A 15,887-nucleotide genomic window follows, 5' to 3' on the forward strand; every position below is an offset into this window, starting at 1 on the left:
TATGCTGATATATATAGGTTTAAACAATATACAATGGATATGATATTATTATGCTGATATATGTTTAAACAATATACCATGGATATGCTATTATTATGCTGATATAGGTATAAACAATATACAATGGCTATGATATTATTATGCTGATATAGGTTTAAACAATATACAATGGATATGATATTCTTATGCTGATATAGGTTTAAACAATATACAATGGATATGATATTCTTATGCTGATATAGGTTTAAACAATATACAATGGATATGATATAGTATTTTTAAAATAAGTTAAAAAAAAAAAAAAAAAAAAAATTGCTATCAAGATTTATTTATATATTTTATAATTTACAACAATCTATTGAAATCAATTACTTTGGACCTTTGGAAGTTTTGTTCCCATAAACAAATCCACGATCATAATGATTCCAGCAACAACAGCAAAACACATCGCAGTTAGAGTTAATCCATATGAAAAACCGTAGTTTGTGGTAAATCCTGTTATAGATACATCGTCGCGATTGGCTGCATAAAGTGAATTAGCAACAAGAATAAAGAATGCTGAAATTTAGAAGAATAAGAAAAAAGTGTCACAATAAATCAATTGATAAATAAGTTAAGATTTTTTTTTATAGTAGTGTTTTGTATACATACATCACTTACATGAAAAAATAATGTTTTACGCTGTTCAATTGATTTTCGAAATTTTACACCGCTGTATGTTTTAATTCAATACCATTATTCAAAGCAGCAATCCTCAATAAAGGAAATAATGATATGAAGTATACAAGCTCTGTAACATCGTTTCAACACAAACGTTAATAAGAAAGGGTGACAAAGATTGTATGTTTAAAAAATGGAAGTTACTAAAAGTATTAAGTATTTTAGTGAAGATTCGTTAAAACAGATGTTGTTTAAATATCACTATTTGAACAGGAGCTATGTAATGCATCCCCGATCAATAACGGATGTGTATACCACATGAACATCCATGAAGATGATGATAGTTTAGGTTGATTTCAAAATTGTCCATATTTTATCATCTCACTTAGATTATGATTATGAGAGATCAGTAAATAAATGCTTAAGTTTGCATTATTTTTATCTTAAATCTGGTTAAAATATTTATTTTCATTATTACTGATATTACATTTCAAAACATTACTGTATACTCACCAGCAGCGAATGTTGTTCCAATAGCCGCAAAGAATACTGGCTTCATCTCTCGGAGAAGAAACAATTTCAACCCAGTCAAAACAGCTGCAGCCAGAAGGGAAATGAATCCGAAGACACTCATAACTCTACATGCTCTAAACCAATCTATAGCAGAAAAGATAACAACGATAACCTTAGATGCTAGAATATAGAATAACAAAGGTGGCATCAAAATTTGAGGATACAGATTGCATATAATATTTTACTATATTTTACCGTGCAAGGATTGTATAGCTAGTCAAAGTTGTTAAAAACTTCCATGTATATATTTTACTACAACATTCCTACATTGTATTATTTAGTAATTAATTATTCATAATATACCTTCATCTACCACGGTTCCTGAAATATCCGCGCACACTTTAACACCTTGGGTAGTGGTACAAATTTTCCATAATCCACCATTGACTTCAACCACCGTAGCATCAATCGTGACATAGTTCGGTGTGGCAAATCCAATAAGATCGAAGAAAAATGCTATCAGGATCAGTATAAAGCTGATCAACAAAATTTTAGATAATTCTACAGCCATCTTTATCCGAAATAACAAAGTCTGAAAAATTAATAAAATAAAATACGAATTTGTATTTTCAGAAATTAAAAATGTACATTTCAACAATATGCCTTCATATACAATGATAAGAAATTAAGACATGTTTAACTTGTTTTGGACATGGCTGAAATAAGCATCTGGTTACAATATACATGAGAAAGTGAAAAAGTTTGGAATTACATATAGTAGAAATTGTTTGATTGCGAATAACACAACTGTCCAACCGAGCCAATCCGTCATGGATTTTAAGCGAGTATGCAAGGCAGAGCAAATGTACAACACCATTAAGTTTTTTTTACTTTTACGTTGATACACTGTCTTAAAATAGTACAGAAACGATCATGAATATTAGGAAATACATTATGAAACGTAAAATTTATACAATAGTTTGAGGTGTTTGATATTTGATGAAGGACACGTAAAAAGATAAAATCTTGATATAAAAGTATCTATACATGTATCTGTATTTTTTTTTACTATTATACAGATTTTAGAATATTGGTTCAAATATGTTCTTAATATTGTCGAGCATGGATTAGAGAGTGGTCTTATTTCAACTATTGTACCAATAGCCTGACTGTCAACAATTAGGTAGGATGTTTTAACCCGCACATGTTCGTTATGGCGCAAGTCTCTAATCGTCATTTAAAGAATTTTAGTTTTCCCTGCCAACGTATCTCCGGCTTTCTCTTTGAATAATGAATGACAACCACGAAGTAGCCAACAGTATTACAAGTGGCGTTATACAACAGTCAATCTAATATTCAATCTAACGTGTATGGGTGAAATTGACATTGTAATAGATTGTGAAAGTATGATAAAAACTACAGAAATTTAATGAAATGAAGGTTTTTTGAAATACGTTTAACCTATTTTATGATTTATAAAGAAAACAAGGCTAGTATAGAAAGACATTAACTTGTGGGACTTTAAATTCTTTTCGGTTTATAATCAATCAAACTAACTTAAAGGCTATTCATTTGTTTGAACATGATTATTATGTTGTTATGAGGTCATTGTGTTCTTTTCATATTTATTAAAGTTATATCAATTCACCAATTAAGAGTTTTAACACGAAATCAAAGTTATGTTCATCTTTTCAGTCGGTATAGAAATTTTTCACATATAATTATATGGTCATGTCAGAAAATGATATTTTATCCTTTAAATAATGACTTTGTCGTATAACCCACAAATACATGTACATAGGTTTAAATAACTGAATAAGAAAATGATAACAATGTTCACAATGAGCTTGCTTTCGTGAAATACGAAAATGTTTTCATACAATATATTTTGATGTGCATTATTTGCGAGGCATTATTTGAGTGATATCAATAACTGTACAGCGACCTCAATTTGTTTTCTTCATTTTTCTGAAAATTTCCTGTACCAAGTCAAGAAAATGGCCAGTACTATATTGTAGTTCGTTTCTGTGGGTGTTACATTTTAATGTTGTGTTTATGTTGTATCGTTGTTCTCCTCTCATTTTTGATGCGTTTCTCTCAGCTTTAGTTTGTTACCCGGATTTTTTTTTCGCAATTGATTTATGCGTTCAAACAGCTGTATATTACTGTTGCCTTTGTTTATCTCATTAGGTCTGTCTTCGAGTTGCTTACGTACGTGGTTTGATAGGAAATCTCAGATTGGGGTTAAACAGCAGGTATGTATGGTGACATTCAACACACAGCTCGTTAAAACAACTCAACTCTCTTAAGCGAAACTCACTTAGATACATATTGTAGTTGTTAAACGCTTTATTGTTTTAAAAGCCACACATCCATTAGGAATTGATAGACAAAGAAGATTTCATTAGTTACATTTCAAACCGGATTTGTGACCAGGATTTGATTTTTTACAATCAATTTATAAATTTTGAACACCGATAAACTACTGTTGCCTTTATTGTAGAGACACATCGTTCACTCTGCCCTACGGTTTGTTTCAGACAAAGTATCAGTGTGGCGTTCCAAAATATATCAAAGAAAAAATGTAACAATTTAAATTACTAAGATAAATCAAACTGAGTATACAGAAAATAAACCAACCGATGAAATTTGATTAAAATTATACGAACTGCCTTACATGATGTTTTCTTAAATTATTTAATATTGTGGTGAAAATAAAAAGAAGTAATGAGCACTCAAAAGACATTTTTTGTTTATTTACTCGCCATTTTAAAACAAAATTGTTAAATTGAGCTATAAAGTAAATAAAATTGATTTGTTAAAATGTTAGAATTAACCCAAACAGAACATTCAGAAGAACCGCTTTATATACTAGTCAACAAAAGAAACGATACAAGACTTTTTTTCAATTTAAAGATAGGGTTTTCCGTTCATTGGACCAATATTGAAGGTAGTAATACTTAATCATTATGGAAATATAAATCCGTTAACAAAATTTTTTTTTTGCTTTTGTGACGTTTTTTCGCAATTTCTTTTTTTTTACAAAATTTACATAAAACGACAATTTTAAAAACAGAAGTTCCGACAAATGATGTCAACCTCTCATTTAAAGGTAAAGACAGTGTTTGCCATCATTTGTTTTTAAAAATCATTCAGTTTCTTCGTTTATTTGTTAAGCAAAGTTTGGTCCTACGAGAAATCGTTAAAAGGAATACATTATCAACTGATTTACCATAGACAGTATGTGTAAAGTGATATTCTAAAGCGGTAGCAATCTTAAAACTAATCCGAAAGGTTCCAAATTTACTGTGTGTTGTTTTCATATCTAGAGCATTGATTTGAGCCGAAAATAATAAAAAAAAAAAATGCATTTTTTGAGATTTCAAAAAACACTTTTTTCCCAAAAATTTGAAAAATCAATATTTCAACCATTCAGTTACATCATGAACATAACTTGATTATCATATTAAATATTTTTAAACAAATTTGAATTAATTTAGTGCTTAGAAAATTATGTGTCGATTTTTTTTCAAATTTCCGCAAAACTAATTTGCACCCTTTGATCATTTACACGGAATTTAGATACTTTCCGACCAGTTTTGATTTTCATATGTGCATACATTGCAAATGAAAGCTTTTTAAAATAGTGAATATTGTTTTGCTTTATATTAAATACGTTTTGATAAATTTTATTTCAAAGTCGTGTATCGTTTCTTTTGTTGACTAGTATATATCGTTTTTTATTCTTATTTGTCAAAACTTACTGTTATCAATTATAGTTCTGTTTCTATATCCGGCTAAATTGAATTGACGTGCTGTATGTAGGCTAGTTATATATAAAATTAAGAAAGAAAATGGGGAATGTGTCAAAGCGACACGCCCGACCATGGAGCGGACAACAGCCGAAGGCCACCATTGGTTCTATATTTGTTTTCTATTTAAAAAGCTTAAATAGCAGACGGTCATGTTACCATAATTATTCAATTTTTTAGCATTATAAATTATGTTTTTACAGAATAATTTAAAAATGTCAATTTGAATGCCATACTTTTGTTATCACGTGCTAAAACTTATATTGATAATCGCAAATTAAATCACTGTGTATTATTCCTTTTTAGAGAAAAATACGAAAACCATTATTTGATTCACCTAGATTTTTTTCTTCTCTTTAATTCGGAAAAAAATTATTGCGTGTCAGTATTTTAATATTTTGCGAAACGAGTAGACCACAATAAATGTTAATATTTCTTAAAATAAATTTCTAATTTCTTAATGTTATTGTGGTTAAAGAAATACATTGATTTGGTAAACGATTTGTTAAACTGTTTTATAACTTCTGTTTTTCATGCTGATCTATATTTTTCTTCATTTCACCATGTCGCTTTTTGTTAAATAAGGAGAATCGTCAATGAGACAGCTATTCACCAAATTTCAAAGAAAGTGGATTTAAGAAACTCTAGGCTGCCTATCAATGAGAAAAAAAAAACATACCTTATTGTCTGCAATTAAAGGCTCCGAAATGAAAGATAGAAAACAATTCAATTGAGAAAAACAGCAATCTAATGTATAAAAAAGATAATAAACGGAAGACAAATATGACAGACTTTAAGCACTAGCTGACAACGTGTATATCACAGATTAACACACAAAGAATATGATGGTGTAAGTTACGTTTAAATGCACAAACTCTCCCTTAACATATCGGACAGTGATTTAAAATTTCAACTTCTTCGATTTATTATTATTTCCTGTACGCATGATGTGTACTGACTCTTTCGACTGATTAATTTTAAAGTTCTTGTTTAAATTCATTATTAATAATTCATCTAGACTATTAATTTACTCGGTACTCATGTGATTTGATGATGGAGAAGATAAGGCCTGTTTTGTCGCCTGAAACGCTATTCTGAAAACATTTATAAATTTATCAAAAGCTGTCCTTGAGATGGCCATAAGTTATTAGTCTGTCTGATATCCGTCTACATATTTTCCTACTGGGTGGTACGTATCTGCCTAATGTCTTCAAATTTATTTTGATTCATGCAGAATAGCAACAATTACCCATTAGCATCATTTTAAGATTATGTCGTATCAACATCTGTCAGTATGATACAGGGTTTTATTGTACAAATTAATTCGAACTAGCATGTCTTTTTAAAAAATTGAAATTTGGAAAAAAACTAATGTTAAACAAATGTATGCGCAACTTGGCTTCGTGAGTCAATTTTGACAATTTATACTTTTCAGTCGATCGGTTTGCTGTCTCTTTGACATATTCCCTATTGAATCATTTTTATTACTTACTGTGTTTAACAAGGTGTCAACCTACATGATTATATTTCACTAAACCGGACATACGTTTGGTTAATTTTAGAATTTTACTTTTAGCAATTTCGAAGGTCATATAGATACGACCGGTCTGATCCTATCTATATGGCCTTCCGCTTATGTTTCTTAATGTCATGTGTAACCGTGTGTTGCAAAACAAATTTCGTAAAAAACTATATATTTCCTGATCACCTGTTATTATTCCAAAATGGATGAAAACTGAAAATACCCCAAAAAATGTATTTTAATCATCTGCTATGATAACCATAGAACAGTAAATCTCCTAAAGTAAAAATGATTTGTAAAAAAAATATATGAGTTTTCTGTTTTCTGATAGATTCATATTAAATGTTAGCTTCCAAGGATGAATAGGTCTTCCTCATGTTCCTTATTAACATATTTCTCAAAACATGAAGTAAATAAAAGCAACAGTAGTAAACCTTGCTCAATACTCGTTACACGAAATCCGTGTCACAAACAGAAACTGAGGGAAACACAGTAACCATAAAAGTTAAACAAGACAAATTACATTGAATACATCTTATTTTTAACCTCTGTGAAATAGTATACCGTACACACACACAAAAAAAAAGAGATTTGTATGGCTGAATACTCATATAGATACAATTTAGCATGTGTCAGCTTATAAAATTGTAAGAAGATTTTTGTGCTTTTCATAAAAAAAGGTCTGAGATAAATCTTATCTTCCGTAACACATTTTTTTCCTCTCTTGTGTAAAGTGTTTTTTATCTAATTAAAGCAGTTTTTATTTATATGTGTCATGTATTTGTGTATGTTTTGAAAATGACTAGTCTTTCTTATTCTTTATGTCTTCCGCAAAGTCACACTACTTGAAATACAGATCTTAGTTAATAAAAAAATATTCACTTTCGTTTCAGGGAAGAAGTTGTATTCCTGTTTAATTATGTTATAATAAGTAAATTGTTATGTTTTTATCATTAAAATGAAAGAAATAAGTGATCAAGATATGGTTATGATACACATTTGTTTAGGGGCCAGCTAGAGGACGCCTCGGGGTGCGGTAATGTCTTGTTGCGTTGAAGACCTGTTGGTGACCTTCTGTTGTTGTGTGCTCTATGGTCGGGTTGTTGTCTCTTTGGCACATTACCCATTTCCCTTCTCAATTTTATTATAATAATGGTTAGAAATAATATATATAAATAACAAAAACATAGTTTCAATATCACAGGGAATTAACAAATATTACCTGTCTTAAGGTTACATATAGATGCCTTTGACAACGCAATGACAAATAGATAATAATGCAGTAATATTTAAATGAAATTGGTTGAGATAGAGTTCCCCATATGTTATGAGCAAAACTATAACATGCTGTATGATAATAAATTTCAAAAATCCTAACTACTCTGGATTATAATTTGCCTACAAAATATGGGTATACCATGTAGATTCGATAAAGCCCAACTATGGCTGCTATTTCTAGCAGCATGTTTTTGTGAATCTCAAATAAGGAGCAATTCCCTACAAATAAAGACAATGGAAGTATACCGCTGCTCAAAAGTAAAATAAATGATGTTGATACTTTGAGATGTTGAAAGCCTCTTTTAATAATAAATCATCAGAATTTTTTTAACGTATATGGTATACTAGTCAACAAAAGAAACGATAAACGACTTTTTTAAAGATGAAATTTCCGTTTATATGACCAATATGGAAGGCAGTAATATTAAATGACCATGGAAATATAAATCCGTTTAAAAAAGAAATGTGTTTACTTTCATGACGTCATTTTGACGAAATGACAAAACTTACATAAAACGACAATTTTAAAAACAGAAGTTTCAACAAATGATGTCAACCTCTCGTTTAAAGATAAAGACAATGTTTATCATCAATTCTTTTTTTAAAGATCGTACAGTTTCTTTGTTTATTTGTAAAGCAAAATTCGGTCTCTCAAGAAATCTTTCAAATGTAAACATTATCGAATGATTTACCATTGATAGTATGTGTAAAGTGTAATTAAAAAAACCCGTTAACAATCTTAAAACTTATCCGAAAGGTTCAAAATTTACAGTGTGTTGTGTTCACATCGAAAATATTGATTTGAAACGAAAACATTTGTTCTTTTTTTTGCAATTTTTGAGGTTTAAAAAAACACTTTTTCCCAAAATAAAAAAAAAATCTACTCATTGGTTACAATATGAACATAACTTGATTAGTAAATTGAATATTTTTAAACAAATTTGAAAATTCAATTTGGTTCTTAGAAAATTGTGTGTCAATTTTGTGTCCAACTTTACGCCAAAAAAAATTGCACCCTATTGTTTACACGGAATTTAATTACTTTCCCAAAGGTTTTGATTTCTATCATCATATGTGCATACATTAAAAATGAAAGCTTTTGAAAATAATGTATCTCATTTTGTTTTAGTTTAATACTTTTTGATACATTTTATTCCAAAGTCGTGTATCGTTTATTTTGTTAATTAGTAAATTTCAGAATAGGGCAATGGTTAACATAAGAAAAATCTATCTAAATATTAGAGGATTGTCCTACCAAATATATATCAAATCCATTCGATATTGCCGAATTTCAACATTCTTTTTATTATTGGAATTTATCGGGATATACAAAAAATAGGTCAATTTGTTTCATAGATATAGGAAGATGTGGTGTGAGTGCCAATGAGACAACTCTTCATCCAAATAACAATTTAAAAAAAGTAAACAATTATAGGTCAATGTACGGCCTTCGACACGGAGCCTTGGCTCACACAGAACATCAAGTTATAAAGGGCCCCAAAATACTAGTGTAAAACCATTCAAATTCATGTCTATCAACCATTTGTGTCGGTAAGAAGTCGTAAGAACTATACGTATATTTCACAATTGTTATATGTTTTTTTGTTTCTTTTAGGGTGGACAGAAAATGAAATATCCAGTAACCCAAAGTTATATTTGGAAAAGTTTTTCGAAAATGATGACTTGCAATGCATACAATGCTTTAAAACTTTATGTTTGATTTGTCTATCCCTCTTTATATAAGCGACACAAAAATAATGCGTTTTTCTTATAATCGTTGAGATATTCAACGGACATATGATGAGTGAGTGAAAAATATCAAAATAATTTGTTTTAAATTCACATTACACATTTGAATACCATATTCGAAATGCTTTAAATCTTTGTAAGTTAATATGCTTTGAATTATAACAATTTCAAACTAATTTCCGATATTAAATCTACGGCAAGTAAACGGACCAATTGTAATAAGAAAAAAAGGTATATATTACTCTAAGTTCTATATCATATTACAACATTTAAAATGAATCCAGTTGTGTGTCCTTTCATTAACTTAAAAAAAAAACCTTCATAATAATATCAAGGTGTCTTATCATAATTATCTAAATTAAAGCATTTGATTTGGGAAATGTCATAACTGTTTTTTGATTATACGGCGAATGTTGACCTTGTCTATTTCAAGGAGGAACTAAACCGATTATAAGCAAATTACATATAATTGTATAATTATATAAATGTATTGGGTTCAGTCAATTGTTTACATATTTCATAAATAAAAAAAGAATTAAATGTCAACTTTGAAAAAGTGAATAAGAATATTTGAAATTTAAATGTACATTTTTAAAATCCTAAGATCACACTCAGATGATGGTTGGGTTTGCTTTGCTCTGTCTAACGTTTTATATGCTGTGTTCGTATCTATCTATGTTTGTCTTTTTGTTTTGTTATTTTTAGCCACTGCGTTGTCAGATGATTTTCGGAATATAAGATGCATGTCGCTCTGGTATCTTTCGCCTCTCTTTTGAATATTTTTTGGGATTAAAGATAAGCTTTTATAACATACGAAAAAAACAGTTAGTCAACAACTTTGAAGATTTGTTCTCTGCTGACAATTATCAAAAGGGCAATAACTCTAATAAGCATAATATGTTAATATCTTGATCATTTTGATTAGTGACTTATGAAGATCTTGTGTTTGACACTTGTAGATTTGTCTTATCTAGATTTCAAACAATTTTTTGCATTTTATAGATTAGTTGATATACATTTGAATATAACTGCATTACAATCTAAAATCTTAATACAAGTTATTACATCATTACTAATAATATTCTATAGCAATAGTTTTGAAGTGGTAGGGATATACAAAAATAAAACAATAACAAACTTATCCCATTTGGATTTTTTTTAGAAATGTACCTGTGACGTCACTTTTTGTGACGTTAATAATTCTGTGTGATGCACACTTAACAATTCTATCGTAGAGTACCGTGCGTCAAAGTTGTCCGTTTTTATTTTGTGGATTACATGTTGTGATGTACTTTTATATTATTTATCAATGTATTTCTATATCTTTATTGTTCTTTCGTTCATGTTTACTCTATTCCTGTCACGTACTGTTGTCATCGTAGCGGTATTTTTAACATTGCCGTACAGAAGGAGGTTTTAATAGAAAAAAACTTAAATCCCATGTTTTTTTTCTTTAGAGAATCTCCATATCCATCGAACTAGAGATAAAAGATACTACAGATACAGTTAAGTCGGCCTCATATCTTGACTTACATCTAGAACTTGACAATGAGGGTCGGTTGAAAACAAAACTTTACGACAATAGAGCTAGGTTTTCGTTGGACTCACAAACTCGACTTTAACAGTCACAATTCGAACAGAACATTGACTTTAACAGTGCTTATTTGTTTTCAAAGGGGCGGGGGTTGAATCCCCTGAACCCGATGGCAACGGGTATGAGCCATGACGTTGTCAGTTTGTTTTATATTTATGAGTTTGACTGTCCCTTTAGTATCTTTCGTCCCTCTTTTATCAAGTCAGAAATATGACATTTGTTATCAAATACTCCATTTCAATGTATGTTGGAGGTTTTTTTTAAGTCTTTTGATTGTTTCGTTTCTGCTATTTCTCTAACAGTTGATGCGTTTCCCTCGGATTTTTGTTTGTAACCCGGATTTGGTTTTGCTTGATCGAATTAATATTATTGAACAACAGAATAGTACTGTTGCCTTTGATTAGGCAAATTGAACAAGGGGAAGTTAAATAAAACTGACAAACTAAAACGTCAGACATTAGAAACGTATGTATAAGATTATGTTCAGATGGCCCATTCGTTTAAAAGGTAGAATTTCTTTCAAAAGAATAAAAATACATATAGTAATTTTGGACTTACGAGAGTGTTTAAAATTTCGGAAGTTTTATTGAAAAAAAAATTGATAGGCAAATCAGGGCCTTTAATAGTATAACGATGTTCAAAACTCTTTTCCCATTGGATATATAATCGTATAAGGAAACAATCAAAGGATAGAGACCGTATGGTAGTTGTTTTCTGCTACATGTGTGTATATGCATCGTGCCAGCCTGAAAAGGAAAGTACATATGCACTGCTATTTTTTATAAGGTCAAAATATCTATAGGGCTTTGAAGCATATTTAAAACGTTTATATGCCCCAAACTTCTAATAGTGTAAACTTACACGAAAATTCTGTAATACGCTTATCTTGACTTTAGGTCTGCCTAAGGTTTCAATTTGACCTCTATGCATATTCACATTAACTGGTAACATTCCCAAATTATGTCTCAACGAGATGAATCATAGTGATACTTGCTGAGAACCAGTTAATAAACAAAACTAAAATAATATCTATGAATATTATATATAAAGATCCGTGGTTTGTTAAACAGCTGTGTTTACAGAGAGCAACCTGTAGTTTTATTGTCGTATGAAATTCCATAATAATTTTTCTCGTTGATTTTATTTCTGCATTTTTCCCGAAATGGGTACAGAAAATCTATGTAAGAAGCGTGTGCTTAAACAATAGATTTAGTTTTCTTGACTTTTGCCCGACATGTGAATAGAAATTATTAAAGGTTATATGTACCGATCATCAGGTTATCTGCATGTTGATATCGTAAAATATCAGCTGCGAGACATAATATGAAGCTTTTTGTCGAGTGAGCGTAGCGAACGAGATCAAAAAGCTATCATATAATGTCAAGCAGCTGATATTTTACAATATCAATATGCAGATAATCTGATAATCGATTTATCGGGCTATATTTGCGTGTTTCAGAAGTGTTTTTTTTGTTTCACCAGCACACAAAAAATGACATCATAAGTTCGGGTCAAAGTTATTAACGTCGGTTCAAACATTATGACGTCGCTGATATGTCCGGGTCAAAGTTATTAAGGCCGGTGTCCTATAGCCATTCTTCCCCCATGCCAAAATTTCCGGGGGGAAATACTGGATCGATCCAATATTTCCTCCCGGAAAAATTGGCATGATCCCACTTTTCCCCCTCAGCGTTATAAGGGGAAAACTAGGATCAGGCCAATTTTTCCCCCGTAAGTAGCATGATAAGCTAAATTTTCCGCCTTGTAATATAACGTCGGCGACGTCACGAAAAGATTTTTTAAATGATAGTTACTTTTTTTCAGCTTATAGTTACCAAAGCTTCGTCGTGTGAATATACATTTGATATGTATTTATATGTGTTTTTCTATGTTGTGATGTTATACTATTGTTTCAGAAAAAGGGAGAAGGTTTTGTACCATTAAAACGTTTAACCCCGCTGAAAATGTTTGCACCTGTCCTAAGCCAGAAATCTTATGAACAGTAGTTGTCGTTTGTTTATGTAATTTATACGTGTTTCTCGTTTCTCGTTTCTTTTATATAACTGAGACATTTGGTTTTCCCGTTTGAATGGTTTTACACTAGTAATTTTGGGGCCCTTTATAGCTTGTTTTTCGGTGTGAGCCAAGACTCCGTGTTGAAGGCCTATAAAATAATTATGGTTTAATTTTATAAATTGTTATTTGGATGGAGAGTTGTCTCATTGTCACTCATATCACATCTTCCTATATCTATATACATGTTATATATTTATTCACACGAAGCACATTCTGATCACATCCATTCTCTTTCGTGGACCCTTGGTATCATTCAAATAAATACAATTACTTTACCCACTTCTGGTCATTCAGTAGTTTTTTTCCTTGCATGCGGACATATAGACAGTCATTTAAAAATGTAAAAAGACTAGGGAACACATAGAAAGACTGTTGAACAGAAAGATAGACTTGTTGACTCAGAGACAGCCTGATAAACCTGTAGACAGATTTGTGTAAATGTAAATGAACAACAAATTTGTCTATTTATAAATAAATCTAATTCTAACACTGTTCGGTTTAATTTCCAGACTCTATTTAAACATAGTGAAATCTATGATGGGGGAAAGATTGGCATGGGGGAAAAGTTACTATATGTATACGTATTGTCAACTTTCCGCAGGGGAAGAATAACAATGATCCAAAATTTCCCCGGGGGAAAGATTGGCTCATGCCAGTCTTTCCCCTGGGGAAAAACTGGCATGGGGGAAGAATGACTATATAACACCGGGTCAACGTATTTGACGTCACAAAGACATGATACGGCATAATATTTTAAAAGAGCTGAACAGAGTGATATAGACAGTGGGACGACCGATAAATCACTATACTACTGTTTTTGTTATACCTTTTCTTAGCATAGTCAGAATGCAAAAATGTACATATTTATTCATATTAAGAATTTGAATTTGATAATTATGGAGAAAAAAAACTGATAAAAAAAATAAATTAAAAGTTTTTAGGGTTAGCTCTTTTTTCCCCCTTCTTAAAATTATACGACTTATAAATGTGATCCGTTCTTTTATTTAATAGATATAACCATCTTTAACTTAATTAAACTTTTGGTCAGTGAAGTAGAAGAAGGTACGTAATAGTTATCCCTCGAGGACACGGTTTTGTCAATGTATGATCTAACACTGACACACCAAGTCCGAGTGGGATAACTATTTTACATTCCAGCCTATTTAGATTAGACGAAGAACCATTTATAATTCGTAACATCTAGTTTAGAACGCCACACAATCATTAAAATATATTTTATACACTACTGTATAGTGTATACCCTTTATGACCCCCGATCACGATGAGTAGATATGAAACAATGTTAACTCGCCCTACTGGTCAATCGGCGAACACTTGATCGCCACTTAATAAAAGAATCGACCCACTCTTGTTTACCGACTCGCCCTAGTTTTGAAAAAGTGTACAATCATATAAAACAATCAATCTGACAACTCACTTATTAACGAAAAGGGTTTAAACCCCAATGAGTAAAGGTCTACCTGCTCGTCCTACTTATAAAAAAATCACTGAATGTTTTCTACTTAAATTTTAATAGTGTGTCTTTTCCGTATAATTTATTATAAGTTTTATAGTGGATTTTACATTCCCGCCAAAATGTTACAGCACAAAGGAAAGCATGCAAAACAAAGAAACTGAAGCTGAGTTGATCTGGTAAGGGTGATCACCCCCTGTTATAACAAAAGAGCTTGTATGTAAACTCGGTAAAATGGCGAATTTGCCAAAAAATCGCCAATTTGACTCATTATTAGAAAAGGGTGTATATCTACATTCAGACAAACATTCATTTTAGTGACGCTTTAGTTATACGTGTTTGCATATGAATTTTACTGATATATGTTCAAGAAAAAGTATTTTAGTTTTGGTCAAAACTACTATTGATTGAATAATGCTTATCTTTCCGGAATACCATTATTTGTCAATAGATTGTGTAGTCATTTTATTTAAACAGGAAAAACAAATTCATTCATTAAGTTTGTAAAAAGAATTACGCCGATGACAAACATACTGTTCTGATTTTTATCGTAACAGCTAATAGTATGTGTTCAGAATCGACTGGAAAATCCTTTCAAGTAAACAAGAAATATATCAAAGGATATTTCCTGCATGCAAATTGTGAATTGTCATGTATAGTGAATTTTGGTTAGAAATACAAGAAAAGAAAGAAGTGAGAATAAAATGTTTAATCCAACACTTATATAAATGTATTTATATAACTTTTTGGCAATTGCAATATCGACGTTTGAATTTATCAATGCTAAACGCTGGAAAACTCAAAATATACAAAGAGGCAACCTCACACATATTTACAAAATGAATGTAAATCATGTATATGATACGTTTCAAATTTAACGATATTTTCAAAACAGCGAAAATTGTATTAAAGGGAAATGAATTTTTAAACAATCTTAAAATCATCTTGTTATTGGGAACCTTGGATAATGCTCAGTATTTCCATTACCATGCGCAACGTCACTGTAAATGTAACATTTTTTTTAATTACACGTACATGTATAGAGTGGTCGTTTTCTCATGTTATACTGTTACCTCACTGTCACAAGTAAGAGGGTATGTTTGGCGACAACAAATAAGCTTCACCCCGTCTTTTTGTATGTGACTGTCCAAAATCAAGAGTCTATATCCATGTGGTTGTCTTTTGTTGCTGTATATCATATTTGTTTTT

The 15,887-nt window shown here is 30.6% G+C and overlaps 1 protein-coding gene across 1 annotated transcript; it reads right to left on the reverse strand.

Annotated features, from left to right (window-relative positions):
* Positions 1-360: 360 nt before the first annotated feature.
* Positions 361-4,990, reverse strand: LOC134686267 (uncharacterized). The gene is made up of 4 exons (XM_063545938.1): positions 4,938-4,990; positions 1,537-1,765; positions 1,174-1,317; positions 361-558 (listed from the first exon to the last, which is right to left on the reverse strand). The coding sequence occupies exons 2-4, from the start codon at positions 1,742-1,744 to the stop codon at positions 365-367; spliced, it is 546 nt and encodes a 181-aa protein (XP_063402008.1). The 5' UTR covers positions 1,745-1,765; positions 4,938-4,990; the 3' UTR covers positions 361-364.
* Between the last annotated feature and the right edge of the window lie 10,897 nt (positions 4,991-15,887).

The sequence above is a fragment of the Mytilus trossulus genome, chromosome 10, assembly GCF_036588685.1.
Source record: "Mytilus trossulus isolate FHL-02 chromosome 10, PNRI_Mtr1.1.1.hap1, whole genome shotgun sequence".
NCBI lineage: Eukaryota > Metazoa > Mollusca > Bivalvia > Mytilida > Mytilidae > Mytilus > Mytilus trossulus.

Bases quoted from the DNA above. Each gene is read 5' to 3' on its own strand.
- LOC134686267 (XM_063545938.1), bottom strand. From the start codon at position 1,744: ATGGCTGTAGAATTATCTAAAATTTTGTTGATCAGCTTTATACTGATC. The intron at 1,318-1,536 runs GTATATTATGAA...TTTCTGCTATAG, and splicing joins AGGAACCGTGGTAGATGAAG to ATTGGTTTAGAGCATGTAGA. The intron at 559-1,173 runs GTGAGTATACAG...TCTAAATTTCAG, and splicing joins TGGAACAACATTCGCTGCTG to CATTCTTTATTCTTGTTGCT.